General features: G+C 48.2%; 4 protein-coding genes across 4 annotated transcripts; 2 read left to right on the forward strand and 2 right to left on the reverse strand.

Moving 5' to 3' along the window:
* Positions 1–72: 72 nt before the first annotated feature.
* Positions 73–1,978, reverse strand: F5891DRAFT_1258953 (kinase-like domain-containing protein; the record flags this gene model as incomplete). Its single annotated transcript, XM_041370109.1, has 7 exons — positions 73–691; positions 744–968; positions 1,021–1,058; positions 1,112–1,151; positions 1,191–1,376; positions 1,430–1,498; positions 1,556–1,978. The coding sequence occupies 7 exons, from the start codon at positions 1,976–1,978 to the stop codon at positions 464–466; spliced, it is 1,209 nt and encodes a 402-aa protein (XP_041219017.1). The 3' UTR covers positions 73–463.
* Positions 1,979–5,986: 4,008 nt separating this feature from the next.
* On the forward strand, positions 5,987–8,790 carry F5891DRAFT_1066667 (uncharacterized protein). Its single transcript, XM_041363111.1, has 13 exons — positions 5,987–6,463; positions 6,511–6,567; positions 6,616–6,694; positions 6,745–7,021; positions 7,074–7,098; positions 7,205–7,293; positions 7,345–7,428; positions 7,475–7,510; positions 7,559–7,579; positions 7,626–7,879; positions 7,932–8,117; positions 8,173–8,264; positions 8,323–8,790. The coding sequence occupies exons 1-13, from the start codon at positions 6,009–6,011 to the stop codon at positions 8,528–8,530; spliced, it is 1,863 nt and encodes a 620-aa protein (XP_041219018.1). The 5' UTR covers positions 5,987–6,008; the 3' UTR covers positions 8,531–8,790.
* A 1,945-nt stretch (positions 8,791–10,735) lies between these two features.
* F5891DRAFT_1153251 (PLU-1-like protein-domain-containing protein) lies at positions 10,736–16,819 on the forward strand (the record flags this gene model as incomplete). The annotated part of the gene is made up of 12 exons (XM_041365182.1): positions 10,736–11,456; positions 11,527–11,727; positions 11,777–12,158; positions 12,213–12,301; positions 12,349–12,418; positions 12,473–12,824; positions 12,891–13,071; positions 13,136–13,163; positions 13,215–13,462; positions 13,517–13,680; positions 13,742–16,092; positions 16,137–16,819. Exons 1-12 carry the CDS (start codon positions 10,836–10,838, stop codon positions 16,817–16,819), a joined length of 5,370 nt encoding a protein of 1,789 aa, XP_041219019.1. The 5' UTR covers positions 10,736–10,835.
* A 182-nt stretch (positions 16,820–17,001) lies between these two features.
* Positions 17,002–19,952, reverse strand: F5891DRAFT_772618 (uncharacterized protein). The gene is made up of 7 exons (XM_041373205.1): positions 18,340–19,952; positions 18,108–18,290; positions 17,713–18,057; positions 17,639–17,662; positions 17,404–17,584; positions 17,308–17,351; positions 17,002–17,258 (listed from the first exon to the last, which is right to left on the reverse strand). Exons 1-7 carry the CDS (start codon positions 19,750–19,752, stop codon positions 17,163–17,165), a joined length of 2,286 nt encoding a protein of 761 aa, XP_041219020.1. The 5' UTR covers positions 19,753–19,952; the 3' UTR covers positions 17,002–17,162.
* Positions 19,953–20,787: the final 835 nt, after the last annotated feature.

Consider the following 20,787-nt stretch of genomic DNA (forward strand, 5'->3'; position numbering starts at 1 on the left):
GTATGTCATTTATTACAATGCCTCAGTCGCTATTGCAGGCAACAGGGTACTTACACCGACTCGTACATGCAGGATGAAACGTGACAACCCTCCAACAAGTGTGTGTCGACCATTGTATTAGTCTTTCGCGGTGGGAGGGCTTTTATAGCAAGCTCATGGGCGATTGGTCGAGCGTCGTGACGTATTTGCATGCCATGGTTCTTGCTGTCTGGCTCAATCATGTCAGTCAACTGTAATTTCAGCCGTGAATATCAGTTTCCTATCTGTGCCTTCCGTCAGTCTTCAGCCTTCAAGTTATCGATATATCAGCCAACTCGTAGAGAACAATATATCGCACATGAGGTCTGCTGCGAGGATGCCAGTACTAGTGCATGCGGTGCTAGTACGTCCAGTATACCATCCCCTCATGCTGTCCGTATAATTATACCGTAAATAAGTTATTATACAGAAAACAGTTCAAGAATCAATGAAATCTCAACAGCGAGTAAAATTCATTCCTGATCATCACATCAGCTCCCTCCGTCGATGGGCGGTCCTGAGGATCAGTAGACCAACATTTCTCGATCAACTGCCAGTAGTTTTCAGGGAGCTCAGGATAACGAAATCGAGAAGGCGTTTGTGACTTGGCTATGCAGAGTACGATGGCGGCATCATTCGTGAGGTGATAATAGGGTGCTTTGTTGGTCAAGACCTACGAGTGGAGCTCGTGATATAAATGAGGCCAAAAAATAACCCAGGCGTACCTGCAGCATGATCCCGCCGAATGAATACATGTCGCTCTGCTCGCTTGGCCGGACTTGAGATCCATCCTCCCGCTCTACAAGCAGCTCAGGGGCCATCCAGCGCATGTTTCCTTTGAGCGTGGACGTCCAGGAAGCCTGAGAGGCGCTTATGACCTCGGAATACATCAAGGAAAGACCGAAGTCGGCAACACATGCAGTGCCATCATCAAGGATCAGCACGTTAGGCTAGAACTCACGTCTGAATCAAATTGAAATCAACGAGAAGGGTCGAACTTACCCCAGTGAAGTCACCATGGATGACACTATTTGTATGAACTGTGAGGAATATCACTACTCTAGGTCCAGCACCGAGAATGGTCAGCACGTACGATATTGCAGACCAGCTATAATATCCTTGAGCTGAGATTTCTGTTAGTTTGTAGTCTGCAAATACAACGGGGTACTTACGATCTCGAATCTTCTAACGAGAGCAAGAGCCACACCCTCGAGCTCCAAATAATCTGTCAGGTTACCATTCCCCGCCCAAGGGCTGACTATCGCTACAAATGGGCCGAAGCCATACGTATAACCATAAACACGTAGAATATTTGGATGCTTGAGGTTGGCGCATATTCTGAGTTCACGTATTATCCTCTACGAAGTGGCAACCCGTAAGGAAAGACGGAGTCATTCATCAAGAAATTCACCTTGATCTTTTTTGTCTTTGCTGCACCAAGTTGATCGGCGACGTACACTTGCAATGCTTTCACTGCGACCTATGTAGCAAATTATGAATTTTAGACAGGTGGAGAGACTAAAAACGGGAAACAAACTTTGGTTGGTCTGCGATCGATATTGAAGGTGCATTTCCAGATCTCCCCAAACCCGCCACGAGCAACAGGGTATTCTTCGTCCTTGATGATATATCCCGTGAGGTCTTGAAGCATCAATTCAGGGGGCAGATCGTGAAGCTCATCATGACGAACAGAGGAGACTGTATGCGTATGGGAAGAGGAGGGAAGGAGCTCGTCGAGGTCAGGGGGTAACTGGGGTAACCGTGAACCTACTGTAGAAGAGAGTGTCTGTGATATATGGGGAAGAACTATGGCAGGCGATATCGTTGTACTTGGGAGATCTGTCATGGGTCCTGCGTCAGAATGCAGTGTGTCCTGGCGCAGTGGCTGGAATCCTAGTTCGTGAGGTTTCCCCAACGTCTTATCAGTTAACGATCGCATGTCAGCAGGCTGCTGCCACATGTCAGTAAGCGGTTGGATCTGGGTAGGCTGTATGCAAGAGGTTCCGACTTGTCTGTCACTCCAGGATTCGGACCCTGCATCACGACGGGGGTAAGGGAGGCTCTGTTGCACATTTGGCGGGGCTTCATTATTGAATTGATTCGTGGTGATAGAGAGAGCGCCCAACTGCAAAAATGGGATTAATGGTGTGGAGTAAATGAGCAAGAGAAAGGGAAGAGTACATCAGCGAGAGGTAGGTTTCTAGGAGCCTCACTAGCCTGCAAGACAATGTTAGTATACGGACGATATTCGAGGTTGGCTGCGCACTCTAACTTGTGGTACAGGTTGAATGCTAGTGAGGATCTCAGGGGAAATATTGCATAGATAAATTTTGTTGCCGTGGGCAGTGTAAGCTAGTTGGCGCGAGTCGGGTGAGAGGAAAATCCTGTGGACAGATAAAATCTTGAATGAGGCGAGGTGCTGGTGGGACCCCAAGTCCCAGAGTTTGATGGTGTCGCCAGTAGCACCGACGAGGAGAGCGCAATCAAGTGAAAGTGCTAGACCGGTGATGGCTCCACTAGTGTGTCCTCTTAAGGGGGCTCCGATAGTCTTCAGCGTAGACGCGTCAAATTCATAGATCATGCACATCCTGACGCTGCGCTTATTCTTTCGGGTGGGTGCAAAGCTGAATGTGGTTACGATGGTGTCTCTGGTAGTCCAAAACACTGGGACATCTGGAACATTAATCGAGCCTCCTATTTTCCCTGTGCAAGCATCCAGTTTTTGTGATTGGATATCCCACACTTCAAGGTATTTCCCCGACGATGATTTGACTGCGAGCTTCTTCGAATTTTGCGAGAATCGAACTGCCCCCACACCCTCGGCACTTTTGATCGGACCAGCTGCAAGCTTGCCTGTTCCCAAGCTCCATATTCGTGTACCATCACGTGACCCGCTCACCAGCAGAGTGCTGTCCCCGGAGATATCGACGCATCTGATCCTCAGCTGCCTTCCAAATGTTCTCACGGACTTTGAGCTCCCCGATGGAATACCAATCTGTAGCCTGAGAGACAACCCATCGACCATCCCTTGATACCCCAATGGCACGTACTTCCTGCTCACAAACATTCCGCGCCTCCTCGATTTCCTTGCCCGTTTCTAGGTCCCATTCACGAGTGGTCTTGTCACTTGACCCGCTGATTATCCGCTTCCCGTTCGGAACGTAGGATACACAATAAACAACTCCCATAGTATTCTCCAAGGTCAACACGGGTGTTAGAAGTCGTTTTTTTTTGCTGGCATAGTGGGCGGTCGTAATGTGGAAGTCGTGTCCCGTTTCTCTGCCAGCGAGGTTTAGCAGATGCGAACAACGTTTTATTTGAAGGACCGTCGGTGAGGCTTTCTCGTATCCTGTGGCCTGATGTTGATGGTAATTTCCAAGGATACCCAACTACTGGCAGCTGGCCCACTTTACCTGCCGATCATCAGTCCGTCAGCGCAGAAATTTCAGAATGTTTTGATGTCACCTAAGGGCTCGCAACTCGGGGAATAGGCTCGCTGATTCACTGATCGACTCCAGTGTGCCACCTGGTCAGTGGTAACCCTTGGTAATTCAGCTCTTCGCACAGCTTTTTTTATATCCTTGTTTATTGTCCTTTGGGGCGGGTTCGCACAGCTTTGACTTTAACGTTACCGCTGCAACCCCGCTACCTCCTCCTAATCAAATCCGCTCCTTCATGCCGTATACATTTCCGTTGCCGGAGTCCATCAACTAACCCAACCCAACCTAGTCTGACTTGTAGACGCGACCAATGAGCAGTTACTAAGTAGCAGTCGTGTTGCGCGTGTCTTCTCGTGGTGAGCTATGATTAGACTATCCCGGACAAATGCTAGAGCCATGCTGCAGCCATACAGCATGCATCAGGTTATCAAAACAATTTCCACATACTCTTTGACAGAGTCCCCTACAAAAAAGTACCTGTTCTTACTAATTGAAGGATATTACAGTAATTTGCGTTTTCATGTATTATCGCATATGACTGCCCTTAACAGTTGTGTTCTGTGAGTTTCTCTACGAGTCTTCAACTTCTCTGCTTACAATATATTGTCACGCAACGATAACGTTCGAGGAGCTCATGATGAGCTTGCGAGTGTTTCTGACAGCATTGTCTAGATATCTTGCCTTTCCGCTACCACTCGGGCATAATCTGTCTCACGCCCTTCTGTAATCATGTCCGCGTACTAATGTCACAGTTCCGACGCATTTACACAGGACACGCAGAGCGCTCAAACCAGATCTGTCATACTTCTTCCGCCGAGTAACCATCAACTGCAGGTCCCGCCTTATCATGATCTTCGTCTTGCTCATGCATCTCATTATTCCCGGTCCACCGTCCGACGTCCTCTGATTGTGTCGTATGAAGTCTTGATGGTTTATATTTCCAGAATATGCTGTCGAGCATCAATGCTGGCAAGTCATCTTGTGTGTATTCTTTTTCAGTTTTCATTATGAGATTCTCCTGACGAATTTATAGCACAGAATGGGCAATATCGACGCAATATGCATCTAATTCCAGGCAGCAATGCAAGATTACGATAAACAGCGGCACTCGCTTTTCGATGTTGAATTCTTGACTTGGTTAGTGAATTTGAAGGCAAGCAGAAGCTTCATTGATGGCAGAAATATCAGCCATTTTCGAAATTAGATGGTGCGGCGCCCACTTCGTTTTTTCATCTGTGAGTACTCCCATTCTGTCTCGTTTCCCTGCAGGGGTTGATCGTTTTCCAGCCAGGCTCATGTATTTCAGAAAGTTACTATTCCGCAATACATCGTTCCTGAGCTTACAACCAGCGTAATATAATACTTCAACTTTTAAAAGATTCTCAAGTACTTAGTACATTCAGACCGGTCTGTTTACGTCAAAGAACACAGGCATAAACTGATATCGGCTCTTTTATGGACCTTCAACGCCGCATTGTTTTGGGCCCCGCAATGACACACGAGCGAACTCCGACGAGGATGGGTCGACCGTGACATCGACCCTCGGTGCTGGAAGAAGTTTTAATGGTTGACATCGTGATAGGCATGTGTGACTCATCATTCTCGCTGTTGGGCTCTTACGTTTGCTCAATCCTGTGTCAGACAAATGTAATGCTACATAGCCGTTTCTAGCGGTACCTTCCGTCAATGGTAGGAGTCACATCGAGTCCCGGTGATATATTGCATTGTCGGATCTGGTGGCGCCCCCGTTATACTTATTTGAACAGATAGGGTCGGCTTTGTGAGCAGGGATCTGCCGACACAACGGTGGCAACGAATGCATTAATGAACAGTGCATCGGATCATGACATCGGTGATCCAGAACTACAATTTTGCAGGTAACGCCGCAGAACATGCGGTACGCAGCATGACCTAGACACAAGCCGGGAATCTGCGCAGACTTATACCCAAACCGGCTATTTCATGTGAGGACTGTACATCGAGGGTCCTTCTTGGCTCATTGAAGCCTGGTTTCTCCTGCAGCATGGTGTATTTCATACTTTTATTCTTTTGCCAGGTCTTCACGTCCACGGCTACTATTACACTTACAACCACTGGGAACGCTCGAGCGGATGCGGTGCTCTGGTGCTAGTTCATACTATGTGCAGCGAGGTATTTCATGCTTCGATATAGTAAACATGTTATTGTGATTTGGGCTTACAGAGCAAAATGTCGGATACAATCACGGTCGGCTCGGCTCAGTCAATTTCTGATATGATGTGCATGTGTATCAGCAAGGCAGCCCTACCCAGCTTATGATACCCAGTCTTACGACTCTTTCCATGAGGCCTGCAGTCGACTCATTGAATGACCATTCTATGAAACTAATCGAAAACTTGAATCTGTGATTAAGCCGAAATAGAGTTACTAGATGCCTCGGGTTGTTACCGTAAAGGTCACTGTGGTTGAAGCTAAGAATAAGGTTATGCGACCGTGGGAAGCGATATATCCGATAGACAACAACCAATTCCTTAAGTCATGCCTCGTGTGCTGAACTAGTCAGTTAACACCATGTTGCGCAATCATAATAGTGACTCCGTTCGGAGGCTCATACACCGCTTCAGAGTGCTTATGAAGGTGTTATTCAGATATATTGCCTTCCCGCTGCGACTTGTACATCATCTGTGGCGCACCCTTCTGCGGTTATACTACGATTCACGTAGCATCGCATCCAGGCGCCGGTTCCAGCGCATTCACACAGATGAACACCCGGAGCGAGTTGCTGGCTCAAGACAGCCTACAATGATTCTTCCTTTGAGCAACCCTCATCCGCAAGTCTCACCATCACCAGGGCCCGCTTCCTGTTCATCCCGCTCACTGTTGCCGGTCCAGGCCCCTCCGTCATCCTCTAGTTGTGTCCTACAGTTATCTCCTGCAGTTCCCGTTATTCCCCAGAGCCGGAGTTCCACTACTTTCGAGCCATTCGTGCCCTCCGATGTGATGCGGTACGATAAAACACCGTCAATGTGAGTTCTTGTGTGCCGACTGCAATCCAGTACTAATGTGATCACAGAAACCCCGAAAACAACAAATACAAGTTTATTCCTCCTAAAACGACAGACTTTTTAGAGTGAGTGCTACCTTCTTCTTGGGCGAAATAAGCACAAATGGGATGCAGTCCGCGTCAACAAGACTGTGGAGACTGGCATGCCTGTATACACCCAGAAGGAGCACTCTATTTTCATAACCCCACGCGGGTACGTCATTTATTACCGAAATATAAGAAGACTCTTACTGCTAGTAACAGGGTATCTATACGGACTCGAACTTGCAGAACGAAGATCGCCGGTGCAAAATGGACTCGTGTGTGGATGAAGTACTCGCTCTTACGCCTCCTGAGTTGCAGCTATGTTGCGACAAGATCGAGCTTGTGGTGCAATTGGCATGGAACCAGAAGTCTAAAGTTAGAATTTGCAGATACTATTTTATTGATCACGACAAGCATCTGCTTTTCTGGCTCCATGAGCTACCTACAGTGAAACTTTTTTGTGGAGTTCAGGGTGTCGAAAAGCTAAGCCATATCAGTGCGCCCTCAATAGTGGATAATTGTCGTGTTTTGATAGTTTGCATTTCCAGAGTATGCTGTTGAACATCAGTACTGGCGAGTCTTTCATTGTATGTGTTCAGTTTCCGTTTGTAAAATCCTCTCACGAAGTGACGAAATAGAAAATACAAGATTAATACAAGATTAATCAGGTGTTCCCTAGGCAACACTGCGAGATGTATCCCAATGCAAATCTACCATGCGCTCGGTTGCTCAAGGAACTCAAAGAAGTCGTTGTGCATGCTAGCGCTGGTGAGATTCCTTCCTTGACTGCATACACGAGTCGCTGAAAGGACTTTGCAGAGACCGTTACAACAGATGTGTCGCTCTCGCCCTTCGACGGTGATGAATTATCGAAAATTCTGGACTTGATCGACCAGCTTGGAGGCAAGTGAAAGGTTTCCCCAGTGGCATTGCTGATTCTCCAAACTAGACAATATCGGCGGCACCTATTCTATCTGTGTCATTGGTAAGCATCATCATTTCCACATTACTCCAGGTGGTGACTGTCTAGCAGCCAGGTTTATGCGATATTTCGGTAAGTTGCACGTTCTACAATACATCCTCTCTAAGCTTCATACCAGTCCGAGCCAAATTCTTCAACTTCTGCGGGCTCCCTGCTGCCCGTTTGGATGCGGATCAGACCGTTTACAAAAAGAAGAAGAGGAACAAGCTAGTCTTAGTTCTTTCATGGACCTTCAACGTTGCAATGTTCGGGGCCCCGCAGTCACACATGGAAGAACTCCGACGAGTATGGGTCGACCGCAGTATCAACTCTCCGCGCTGGAAGAACTTCAACAGCAAGCTGAGCACTGAATGGTCAAGCATCACAATGTATGTGCGTGCCACAATTCTCGCTGTTCGGGTCCTTTTTTACTTAATTATGTCAGTCAACTGTTATGATAGCTGTGGACGTCAGCTTTCTGGCTGTGCCTTCCGTCAGCAACCAGAATTCAGGTTCGGTCCCAATTATTAGCACATATCTTTCCATTTTTTGTATTGTTGGATCGTTAGTTGTGTCCCTGTTTCTCACCCGACAGAATCGGTTATATGGGCAGGAATCTGCTGACACAGCGGTGAGCAAAGAATGGTGCTTCGATTGTCGCATATCACTATAACAAAGGGTTGCAGGTCGATTTCCTCACGAAGATGACAGGGTCCGCGTTTGGCACCAAAGCTGTAGCGACTGTGCATGGTCTTCCGTATGCTATGTTGTTGTGGGGGTGAGTATCCTACTGTTGTGCATCCCCCTTAGCTCACGAAAGTCGTGTTCTTCTGCAGCATGCTGTATTTCATGCTCGCGTTCTCTTATCAAGTCTTCACCTCTACGCCCACCTTGACGCTTGCGACCACTGGAAGCGCATGCGGCCTTGTGGCGCTGTTCACGCTGTGGCTCATATACGCGGCGAGGGATTTCCATATTTCAACACGATTTCTTGAGTGGCTCCGGGCTTCCATTTGCAAGGCAAGAGACCCGAACACAGCGTGACACAGCTGATATAGCTCAGTTATGTAATTTCCAATCTGTGATCTGGTGTACTATTTATATGATATGGAATATATAGATACCGGCGTACAGGCTGCTACGTGTCCAGGGTGATGTTACGAGGTTGATTATTGAACCTGTCATGTGTTCAGACAGGCTTAGGTTTCGCAGGCCAGGACATTTAATACAGTGCCAGTCAGCTCTTGCCTACAATTAATAGCCGCTCCACGTCACCGATCTCCCATTCAATATCAAAGTTTGACAGGTATCGAAGTCTTATTGTTCATTTGAATGTGTACCATTTCAGTCGACGTGAGACTTGCAAACTTCAGTATCGTAAGGCAGGCACACTATGAATGCATAGCCGTATGTAGCCAAGGCTGCCAACTGATGTTAATTTCGCGCAATCTCCAGGTCCCAATCAATCCATATAGTCGCACGTGTCTACCCGATGCCATTACCTCGACATTGCTGTATTTGTGTCGAGGACAATGAGCTTCATACATCAGACCATTCACTAGCGACTTTGAAGGTTTAGGGGGAAATCTCTGTATGTGCGAAACAAACGTGCGGAAATATGGAAGGCGCAGCTGACATGCAGAACTTCGCGTGTGTTCGGAGGTGTTAAGAAGACCCAAGCAGACGGCCACGCAGTAGGATGTGACCTTGCCAGCGAGAGTGAGGTACTTTCAAAAATACCACCGTCGGCGGGCCCACGATATTACGTTCCTCAAACACGCCCGGAGAGCACTTTGACATTTACTAGCTTCGCTGTCGAGGAAGCTTGTTTCAGATAAATATGCTGCGAGCATGGGACACAGCACGGGAAATATCGTGGGTAGCCCATTCGAGAGCTTTGATGCAGATGATCATTGGGCGCAGTTTGATTCTTGCAACTAGAAAAGGTTTGCACTAGTGTGGTTAACTATTAATATCATACGTATCTTGATCAGAGATACGATCATACTAGACAGTATTCCGAAGGATGCGAAATAATCCTGATATCGTTGAGAATGACAAAAGAAAGTATTTGTCCCTTGGAAGAATACACGAACCTTATCCAAAGGAAATGCGGGATGGCTCGCCACTATTTGGAGCACAATCAGGAAATCACGAGTGAGCTCGAGAACAAGGTAGAAAAATAACGGTAACTCCATCGTCTTTATCAGAAAGGACGTACGGGCCGTGAAAACTACTTAGCGGGAGTGATGCTTGATTATCTCTAGAAATTGAGATTTTGAATTCGCATGAACCGTCCACGTTTGGGATAGCACCACATATTTCTTGATTTCCCAGAAATAATCACGACTGTTTAGAGTTTCTTTGTCTCTCTGAGTGCTAAAAATAACACAAAGGACACCGATTGGTCCACAGCTGTTGTCTCGGCTCAACTGCCACACAGGCCGCGGTGGAGGCGTGGAAGTGTTTTTTGATTTGATTCTGTGCCGAAAGCCGACCAACAGTGAAAGGCACGATGCTATGGCTGCCAGCCGGAGCACGCAAGTTCGAACGTGGTACAGGCAAGACTTGACATACGGATGGACCTCGATATTAATCGTGACAGAATGGCACATGGGTGGCGCGTGTGCTGGAGTAATATGCCTAGCCTGAAGCTTCATGGAGAAGCTATGTACATAACAGCGCGTACCGAATGCCTCGCATAAGTAATATTGTTGGAGGCAGATCCGATCTCCTCGAGATTGGTGAAGTAATATGTCGTTCTACTGCCTGATGTCTGGCTCGCTGGATTTTGAATACGGCCACATCGCAGGAGGTATATGAAACATCAATGCGTGGATTTAATCAAGTGTTCCTTTGGTGAAGCGCACCGCTCTCGATCTTTGGCCCCCTCAGCTCCATCTAGGTGGCCACTTGGCTGGATTTGGTAGTCTTCGGAAGACTTCCGTATCGGTGGCAAGTTCATCTGGATCAACATTTCCACAGTGAGTGATCTAAGCGTATCTTTGGCGCCTGTGTGTAAAATAGACATGCTCCATGCATAAAATGTTAGTATATGATAATGGAAGGTGGACAGTTCACTATTGAGTGTAGAGTGCAAGGAATGTGGAATGAAAATAAGAGGAACAGCTAAAGGTATTTCCGCAAAGGAGGCTTTTCACTAAACTCCGCGAATATGTAGTCATATTCCCACGCAGAAGCAACAAGGCAACACGATAACTCAGTGCACAATTTCAATGCCCGCTCCCACACATTGGAATTCAGGACCTTCGGAAGTCTGCAGCTTTCACTCACAATAACTCTTCCTCCTGCTCGACGATAACAATTATTACTGCTCATTTGCTGCTTTATGCAGACTATTTCTTCTCCGAGTTCTTCGCGGGGATCGCCTTCGCGTCGCGGTCGCTCTCCGCGAACGCCTGCGCAAAGCAGCGCCCCACGCTCTTCAGACGCCTTGCCGACCGAATTTTCGAATAAACAGCCTGCTACATTCACTTCTTGTCTGTCAATTCCTGTAGAAGGTGCAGTCCCTATAGACACACAGGAGGAAATTCTTTCTCCTTCCCAGTCCGGAGCACAGCGGAGCGTATCCAGTAGCACCAAACGCGCCCCACGTAAATCCAAGACACATGCTCTGGCCGCCTTGCAGAACCATGTGACATCACTCGATAATGATGATATAACACAGCAGGAACCGACCGACAATTTTTCTGGAGATGGCACTCCCATCTCTGTCTCGCCCACGTTAGACTTATCTACAGTCAAAACGTCGAGTCCTCGAACGCAGCCCATGCGCTCCAAACCCCGTCCGTTTGGATTAGAAGACTGCCCAGTTTTTTACCCGACGTCAGATGAGTTCAAAGACCCTATGACTTACATCCGCTCCATCTCAGAAAAGGCGAAAAATTATGGCATCTGCAAGATCATTCCTCCCGTTGGTTGGAAAATGCCCTGTGTTACTGATAGCGAGGTTTGTATATTTTTTCTCCGTGACATAGTGATGTTCTTTACGATGATGGCTCTAATAAATCATGTATCAGACATTTCGTTTCAAGACTCGGCTGCAACGCCTTAACTCTATTGAAGCTTCATCTCGTGCGAAGGTCAATTTTTTGGAGCAGCTATACCGTTTCCATAAACAACAAGGCAATCCTCGTGTATCTGTGCCCACCATCAACCACAAGCCCCTAGACCTGTGGTTACTCCGCAAAGAGGTCCAGAAACTCGGTGGCTACGAGGCAGTGCGTGATCCTCCATCATAGTGTAGCTAGTGCCTGAATAGTCTCATAGGTGACTAAAAACAAGAAATGGGGGGACCTCGGGGCTCTCCTCGGTTACCGTGGCATCCCTGGATTATCCACGCAGATCAAGAACTCTTATACACGAGTGATCTTGCCTTATGAACATTTCTGCGACTGTGTTCGGAATTCACCAACCCTGTCCACATCTCCGACTGCAGCGCGCGATCCGCAGCTAAAGACTCATATGAACATCCAGACTGCCACACATCCTTTGACATCTCCTCGCGAGCGTGGTTCCCCACCATCTAGCCCACTTACTTCTACATCTAGCCCATTATCAGAACCCCCTGATGAAGGTGATTATAAAGAACGTAGCGGGCCTCGACCCGAGAGCAATGCTGTGAAGCGCGGAGCAAGAGTAGAATTGACTCGTAAGCCAGTCAATGCACCCGGTCAGTCAATATCTAACCGTGAACACCGCCCAGCTACGAGGAAGTCTCTTGATGTTCACAGTCGGTTATCTCCGGTGTCAGCTTCACCTCAGCCTGACGACGAGTACAAGCGCACCTTAGAAGTACGTATCATCGCACCCCTCTTTTTGATGGACTCACTCTTTTTCAGCTTTCCTGCGAAATTTGCCAGAAGAAAAATCAGGACGAAAAAATGTTGCTGTGTGATGGGTGTGATTGTGGTATGTTTACTCTATAGCCTCGAAACGTGTGCGCGTTTGACCTTGTTACCACAGGATTCCACATCTTTTGTCTCGACCCCCCCTTGGCCACCATTCCGAAAGGGCAGTGGTTTTGCCACATCTGTCTTTTTGGTACTGGTGGCGATTTCGGCTTTGATGAGGGCGAGGAACATAGCCTCTCGAGTTTCCAGGCGCGCGATCTTGAGTTCCGCAGAAGGTGGTGGACCTCTCATCCTCCACCGTCTCCATCGGCCGCGGATCTTGATGACCCTACGGTGAATTACGTCGGAAGCACGCTGATATCTGAATATGATGTGGAGAATGAATTTTGGCGCCTTGTGCAGTCGCCGAATGAGACCGTGGAGATTGAATATGGTGCTGATGTACATTCGACTACGCATGGCAGGTTGGAGCATTCTTGGATTTTTTCACCGTTGAAATCAATGTTGACAATTTTTTTGCCCTCGTCCAGTGCCATGCCCACCCTGGAGACCCATCCACTGGAGCCCGCCTCGAAGGACCCATGGAATCTGAACAACATGCCTATTCTTCCAGATTCCCTTCTCAGATACATCAAGTCTGATATTTCCGGTATGACTGTCCCTTGGACATACGTTGGAATGGTCTTTTCAACATTTTGTTGGCACAATGAGGTGCGTCCATCTTGATACATTTCAGTCATAAACACTGATAGCTGATTCAATTACACTACGACAGGATCATTATACTTATAGCATCAACTTCAGTACGCAGTGTCCCATTGCAGCAGGTTATCTTTTCTGACCACTCTTTCTAGTGCATTGGGGCGAAACAAAGACCTGGTATGGTATCCCAGGAGAAGACGCAGAAAAGTTCGAGGCCGCCATCAAGAGTGAGGCACCTGACCTCTTTGAGGCGCAGTCCGATCTCCTATTCCAACTCGTAACTTTGATGAACCCGAAACGTCTCGCTGATGCCGGAGTCCGCGTGTATGCGTGCAACCAACGGGCAGGCGAGTTTGTCATCACGTTCCCGAAAGCATACCATGCAGGCTTCAACCACGGAGTGCGTTTGGCACGTTTTCGATCGATCGCATCTTGATACTGACTTTCATGGCAGTTCAATTTCAATGAGGCCGTCAATTTTGCGCTCCCAGACTGGTTGCCTTTTGGTCGTGATTGTGTTCAACGTTACCGTGAACACAAGAAACTGCCAGTCTTTTCCCATGATGAGCTTCTCGTAACGATTACGCAACAATCTCAATCTATTAAAACTGCGTTATGGTAAGCATTAAAATTAAAATATTAATAAATTATTTCGCGCAGCTCACGATATTTTTTGAAGGCTGGAGTCGAGTCTTAAGGAAATGACTGAGCGAGAGCTCGCAGCTCGTCAGCTGGCTCGTGATCGTGGCGTTTGCGAGCGTCTCGAGGAAGAAGACCGCCCTGAAGATCAATACCAATGCACAATCTGCAAAGCCTTTTGCTACCTCTCGCAGATCATCTGTCATTGCAAGAGCGAGATTGTCTGCGTTGATCATATGGATCAACTATGCGACCATTCACCAGAAGAATTGACGCTCAGGAAACGATTTTCTGATGCCGACCTCCGCGAGACTCTGGGAAAAGTCGTCGAGCGCGCAGCCGTTCCCGGAAAATGGCGGACAAAATTCAACAAGGTGCTTGTGGAAAGTGACCTTCCGTCGTTACGTTCTCTTCGCGCGCTCCTTGCTGAAGGCGAGCGAATCACTCATCACCTCCCTGAACTCACCGCCCTTCGTAAATGCGTCAACCGTGGCAACGAGTGGTTGGAGGCTGCCAATGCGTTCATTAGTCGCAAACAAGGTCGTAAGCTCACCCGCCGCTCACGTGGCCGCCCGTCTTTACACGAAGCGAACAACGCTGCGTTTGATGACCGTGATGCTGGAGATAGGCCTGACCGTGGGCTCAACGATCTCTATGCTCTCCTGATGGAAGTGCAAAATCTCGGGTTTGAAACCTCGGAGATTGGAAGCCTCCGTACGTTGGCTGAACAAGCAGAAGATATCCAATGCAAAGCCTCAGCGTTACTCAATTCCGCCAATTCTGTGGCCAGTCGGGACGCCTTCATAGCTGATTGTGAGCGGCTGCTCCTTGGCGCATCATCTATCAATGTCCATCTTGATGAAATACTTGAAGTTGAGAAGCTTGTATCTCGGGAGCAACTCATTAGGGAGTTGGAGGGGAAGGCGGAGGATGCGTCAGCTACACTAGAAGACATTCGTGGGCTTTTAACCCGTGCTCGCGGTTGCAGTGTTCCTCTCGAAAACCAGTTTGTTCGGACCCTAGAGTCTCGTCAACGAGCTGGGGACGACTGGGAAGAGCGGGCGAGGCTGTTATTGGACCAGCCACACAAGACCATCGAAGAGCTGGACGAATTCTTTGAGACAGACTCCACCATTCCTATCGATGCCACAATCTACGACCGGCTGATGTCCGCGCGCAACAAAGCGAAGGATTTCGAGAAACAGGCAAAAACTTGGATATCCCCTGATGGTCAGGGACCCAAACCCAGGATTTCAGAAGTCACGCGTTTCGTTACTCGCGCTGAAAAAGACTTCAGCATTCCTGCTATCAGAGATCTGAAGCAAACTGCCGAGTTTGCTTTGGATCTTGAGAATCGATGTGAATCAATTCTTCAGCATCGTTACCAGCACCGAGAGGACACAGATGTCTTTGTGATGATGCGGAAGTGGAGATCCTATGCCAGGGAGCATCTCACTATGTTCTCACTTCCTATTTTCGAGAAGCTGGACGATCAGCTCACTCGCCATCAAGAATGGTTAGAAGATTTACCGTGGTACTGTCCGCAGCATGAATGCGCTCATGGCCGGGACATCCTGAATGATGTTGAAGAGTCAACGAGGCAGGAAGACGACAAACCCCCTGTTGATGAGTACTTCACCTGCATCTGCACCACCCCCGTTCGCCCCCCTCCACCTGGGACTCACTCCGACGCGGTTCAGTGTGACCACTGCTTCGCAAGGTTCCATGGCGTTTGCGCAGCTAACGGTGGTTCATGCCCTTTCTGTGATCATCATCACTGGAATGGTGCCATCCACAAGGAACGGAGTTGGCACTTCTGTTTCCTGCCGACCATCCTCCTTAAAGCACCTCCAATAACCAAAAATTATTCGGAAGCCTGGAAGCAGCTGGAGATCATTGTTCGTCGGATAGATCGTTTGTGCGAAGTCATCGGCCAATTCTTGACGTATGCCTCACAACCCGGCAACAAACGGGCCGAATATATTCCTCAAGTGCGTCATTACATGCGCAAATTGTATAAGATCCAGTTTGCCGTGTCTCCGAGTCGCGAAGTCTCATACGGTCTCGACCTCGCTGGTCTGCATCGCATCCTCGCTGGTCAACCTCCAGCTGTTCGAGTGAAGAAGAGGCGAAGACCAAAATTTACTTTTGGTCAAGATGTCGACAAGGATTGGCTGGATGGAACGCGTTGCATATGCCGCGGTCGCACGCCATACCTCATCAATTATCCAACCGTTGAATGCGAAGCTTGCAAAAGACGTTACCACTCTGGCTGTGTCTTCTTCCCTATAGAGGCCAACGTCAGCGGCAGTAATCGATTTATGTGCCCGCTGTGTTGTTTGCGTAGGAGCCGACCATACATCTATTCAGAAGTCCGTGTCAAGCACGTTGGTCAGTAAAATCCATTCAACGTATTGCCCACACTAACGGACCAGCAGACAACCAAGATCCAGACACGTATGTCAATACGAGCGTAATGCTGGACACCTTCAGCAAAGATGTTATTTATACGAAGATGTTACCCCCATATACTCAAACGTTATTCGTGGAACTCATACGATTTTTGCCCGGTCAACCTGAACTCAATAACGGCAATGCGCCAGCTTCACGGAGCGTTCCAGCGCATACAATGCCTCACAGTGCTGAACCTGGACCTTCTATGCACCACCGGCATTCGCATATTCACAGCGCTCCCATACCACTTCCCACACCACCAACACCTGTTTATGAGCTTGCAAGGCAGCCATCGGCAAACGGGCATCACGTCCCACCTCCCCCACCTTGGCAATCCTACCCACAGTCACCACACAACAAGAAGCGTAAGTATGCGGATGACACTCCACAAGACAACCCGGAGCCGAGATCACCCAAGCAGCGACGCCTTCCTCAAACTCCTGTTCTCCCGCCCGCGAGTGTAGCAGCTCGTTCGATGCAGCAGACGCTTTCACCTTCACTGGCCATGATTGTATCACCAGTTGACACCGAGCCTTCCCCTCGGCGACCGCCTTCGATCCCTCCCCCTTATGCTAGACCACCTTCCTCCCCGTCTCTTAACACAATGAATGGAGAAAGCTCTTCTGTGAAGTCTGTAAAGTTGTTGGTTGGAAATCACAAATAGATCTCTAGTGTATTCTTTCATGCGTCATTTACGAATTTTGGTTTTGATAGGTCTATGGTGTACTTGTTATTTGTTGACCGTACTTAGTTGCAATCGTCCTCACTACCCTGTCATGCTTTCTATGGAATGTTGATGTACGTGAATATTACATATATGAATGGGAAAAGAAGCGAAGTTGCGAATGGGAAATTGAGGACGATCCTCGAGTTCTCCCGCGAACTCAATAAAAGTCTAGGCGCAAATCACGATAACGAAATCGGGAATAACAAATGATGGAACCAGAAAGGCGAAGGTCTAGATACTGAGAACAGAATTAAAACAAAACGATTAACCCCCAATGCGTTTATCGTTTAACCATGAGTTTGTATGTGGTGTACCCGCCAATGATGCCAAAGGCTGCAAGCGCGGCAAGGATCCCAGCGAACCAGTGGTAAGTGACCTGAAAAAACAAATAAACAGCGGCGGTTCGCAAATGATAGTCTACATACCGCATCATCCTGGCCTGGGACGTGTACATTCATACCCCACATACCTGGATGAGACATGAGGACACAGATCATCGACGGTGAAGAGAGGGCACTGACCCGTTACCAAGTTCATAGGGATGAGAACCGTACCCAATGCCGTCAACTTCGAGAGGACATCGTTGATCTGGTTGTTAGCGTCTGTCATTTCGATGGAAATCTGCGCCAAGTAGTTGGAGTGCGATCGGGACAGGATTTTTTCGTAGTGATTTAGATTTTGCGTCATGGTTATCAAGTGGTCCTAACAATTCATTAAAATCAATCAGTAGTAAATTTAGCGTCGGCAGCAACTAACCTGAATGTCGGAAAGATATAGACCCTTTTATAAAGATGAGTCGTGGCACGGATGACCTGTACCGAATAACTCACGATGTCTGACGTTGGCGCTACCCTCCAATTTTCGTTGCATCTCTTCGCGAGCCCCTTGACTACATCCGCTTTATTACCCATCAAGCGCAGTAATCCCATGACTTTCTTGCGACATGTTCCGATTCTTCTCAACATGTCGCTTTGCTCCGCCTCCTTCAAAATAAGGACGAGTTCATCAATAGAGTCCACTTCGTATTCAATGGATTGGATAAGAGGTCCGAAGGCATCGGTGATGTCATCGATCAATGCATACGAGATCCAGTCTGATGTGACATTAATGTAGTCTTTGAGCTGCTTTATTCTTCGGCGAACATTTTGTGGATGTGGGGTGGGACGAAAATGGAACTAGAAGGCTTGTGAATAACACATTATAGGAAAAGAAATGAAGCACTTACAGACAAAGTTCCCTCTCTAAATACAATGATGTACATGTTCAGGGGCTCCAGGTGCATGGGGCTATAAGGATCCTGATCGAAGCTCCGGAAACAGACAAGGTAGTAGTTCCGGAACAATTCAATCTTTTCACGAGCTTCTTCCATTTGGATGTCTTCAACGGTCAAAGGGTGGATAGAGAATACCTAAGACAATGCTTGAGTTTAGAGAACCAATCGTTTGCGTAGGCAGCACCTTGCTCAGAACCTTCATCTCTTCATCTGTCGGGCTTAGAACATCTAGCCACCACGTATTCCCCTCAAGCTCGCCGCCACTCCTGAGGCTATTTGGTGGGCCTGAATTACCAGCACCGCCCTTCTCCGGACGACCTCCGTTTTGGTTAAGGGTTGCGAGATCTGGAGGACGCCTGTTCGCGTCCTGAACAGAAGCTGTCCCTTGGTGTGGTGGAGGCACGGGAACAGGGGCAGACCCATCCTTTGCGTCTCGCGGACGGTCAGGAGGAGCCAGACCAGTAAATAAATCCTCGAAGGACTGCCCGTCCGCAGGAAGTTCGCTGAGGCTTCGTGCGTGAATAGTTGCAGATAACGCATTGGAGTAAAACGAGAATCGGTAAGGTCTGTCATGACCAGGTGTCATGATCCCGCCCATCCCTGAAGCGTTGTACTGATTTGTTGACACGTTATCTGAGGATGGGATGGCACTTAGATGCCCATGTCCCATAAGCCGGCTTGGAAGAGGGAAGTTTGAGTCTCCGCCGTGGTTCTCAAATAGGGCCATCTTGCCCCGGGTGCTTTTCCGGCTATGCCTTGGGACAGGACTGCTCTGGCTGAGCTTGCGTTGTCGGATATTACTGCGATAAGAAGTGTCAAATGCAGTGTCAAATGGAGGAGTTCCTCCAGGTAGAGATGCGGCCAGTTCTGAACCACCGTTCTGTGCAAAGCTTGGGAGACGCAACCGGAATGCTGTGCCATTGGTATCCGTAGGTGATGATATGCCTAACTGAGTCTTTTCTTGAGTCGCAAAGACTTCCAGATGAGCAAAAGAAAAAGCGGAACGAGATGCATTCGCTTGATACACGGGAAGGCCGGGCATGGAAGCGAGAGCTTCACTGCGAATCGGTTGATACTCGCTTGTCATAGTCGTAAGAAGCGCTGGGTCATGGGTTTGGTCAAGGTGCTGCATCCGCAAGTCGATAGGAGTTAGAGATCGTGGCGAGTGCAGCCCGTCAGAACCGCAGTTCACACCATCATGATTGATGTGATTAATTCTGTCCCCCCGAGCTATATCGATGTCGTGTTCCTCAATAGCTGAGAAGTGAGAGAAAGGGGGCACTGTTTCGGGGTGCGGGGCCGATTCATATTCAAGTAATGCTGCTGGAGGCGTCGTTGTAGTCTCTCTCCGGGCTCTGGACAAATGCAGAGCCATGTCTACATCCAATGTTCTCTGCCTCTCCCTCACTTCTGGGTCATTCAGATCATAAGAGGAGATAAGCGTCGGCGAGATGTGGGGTCGAGAGCCAGATTCCACCACGTCAGTCTGACATGATAAGCATTCTCTATTGTCCCTTCGTCGAACAGGAGAAGCGGCTCTGATTGAAACAGGCGAGCTCGAGAACACGGGCGGATCGTGAAAAGTTGGAGAAGTCATGGGACCAACCTACGAGGCCTGGTCAGCGAAGCACGCAAATTTGTAGAGCTTTAAATGCTGAGTGCCGCACCAGATTTGAAGAAAAGTGTATGTTAATAGCTCACCTAATTGATAACCTGTCCTAAGTTAAGTTGCTTAACACATTAGCCTTGAAAGACAAACCAATTTCCACTGCAGCAACTCATCATGAAGGTGAGTGCGCTATTTGGCAAGAGGCCTCTCATCCAAACATGACCAAATAGACCCCATAGAAAAATGCCAAGTGCCTGTTCTTCCTGGAATGGTCTTTAACAGCCTGAGAGAATTACCAACAAACGTATGGAGAGGACGTGAGGACAAGGTCCTCCAAGCCTCGGTCCATGCAACTTCGGAAGTTGAGAAGATACGATGTAGGAAAAGCGTTGTTGATCTACCTACTTCCTGCCAATCTCGCTGTCGGACAATGCCCACCTCTGCATCCCAGTATCTTTTAGCCTCAGCACTTGGTGCAATTATACAAGCATCTATCGTGCCGCACAACCCTCGACGTTATGGAAATAAACATGCAGCATGACCTGAAGCCTTACTAAACCCCTCTCACCTGAACTTCATTCACAGACTCCATATCCACTCATTCTGTCCACCACGCAGCACTATCTGTTGCGGTCATTTCGCTCCACTTCAGTCATCAGCGGTAAAAATATCAAAGTCCCTTTCGAGCGCATTCCAGCTAGGATTTACATATCCCTTTCCCCAGGAGAAGCTGGAAATCAACCGTCAGAGTGCTGTCATCAGACGAATCTGTAATGTGAGGCGAGACCGAAACCTTCCCAATGTAGACTTTCGAACGCGATTCGACGACTCATCTTCTATTTGTAGAACACTCGATGCATCATCATCACTGGCCATGTGGGCGTCTTTCGAGCTCGATCAAATGCTAGGCAATAGGGAAATCATCAGAAAATTAGAGATCTCACGATATGAGCTATTCGATCGTGGAGATGAGCCATTCAGTGAGTAACCTGCTTCCCATTCATACAATTACTTGCTATAATC

The sequence above is a fragment of the Suillus fuscotomentosus genome (assembly GCF_016647785.1).
Source record: "Suillus fuscotomentosus strain FC203 chromosome Unknown F5891scaffold_99, whole genome shotgun sequence".
In the NCBI taxonomy this organism is placed as follows: domain Eukaryota; kingdom Fungi; phylum Basidiomycota; class Agaricomycetes; order Boletales; family Suillaceae; genus Suillus; species Suillus fuscotomentosus.

Bases quoted from the DNA above. Each gene is read 5' to 3' on its own strand.
- F5891DRAFT_1066667 (XM_041363111.1), top strand. From the start codon at position 6,009: ATGTTGCGCAATCATAATAGTGACTCCGTTCGGAGGCTCATACACCGC. The intron at 6,464-6,510 runs GTGAGTTCTTGT...ATGTGATCACAG, and splicing joins TACGATAAAACACCGTCAAT to AAACCCCGAAAACAACAAAT. The intron at 7,294-7,344 runs GTGAGATTCCTT...AGGACTTTGCAG, and splicing joins CGTTGTGCATGCTAGCGCTG to AGACCGTTACAACAGATGTG.
- F5891DRAFT_772618 (XM_041373205.1), bottom strand. From the start codon at position 19,752: ATGACTTCTCCAACTTTTCACGATCCGCCCGTGTTCTCGAGCTCGCCT. The intron at 18,058-18,107 runs GTAAGTGCTTCA...CAAGCCTTCTAG, and splicing joins TTAGAGAGGGAACTTTGTCT to TTCCATTTTCGTCCCACCCC. The intron at 17,663-17,712 runs GTGAGTTATTCG...TCTTTATAAAAG, and splicing joins TAGCGCCAACGTCAGACATC to GGTCTATATCTTTCCGACAT.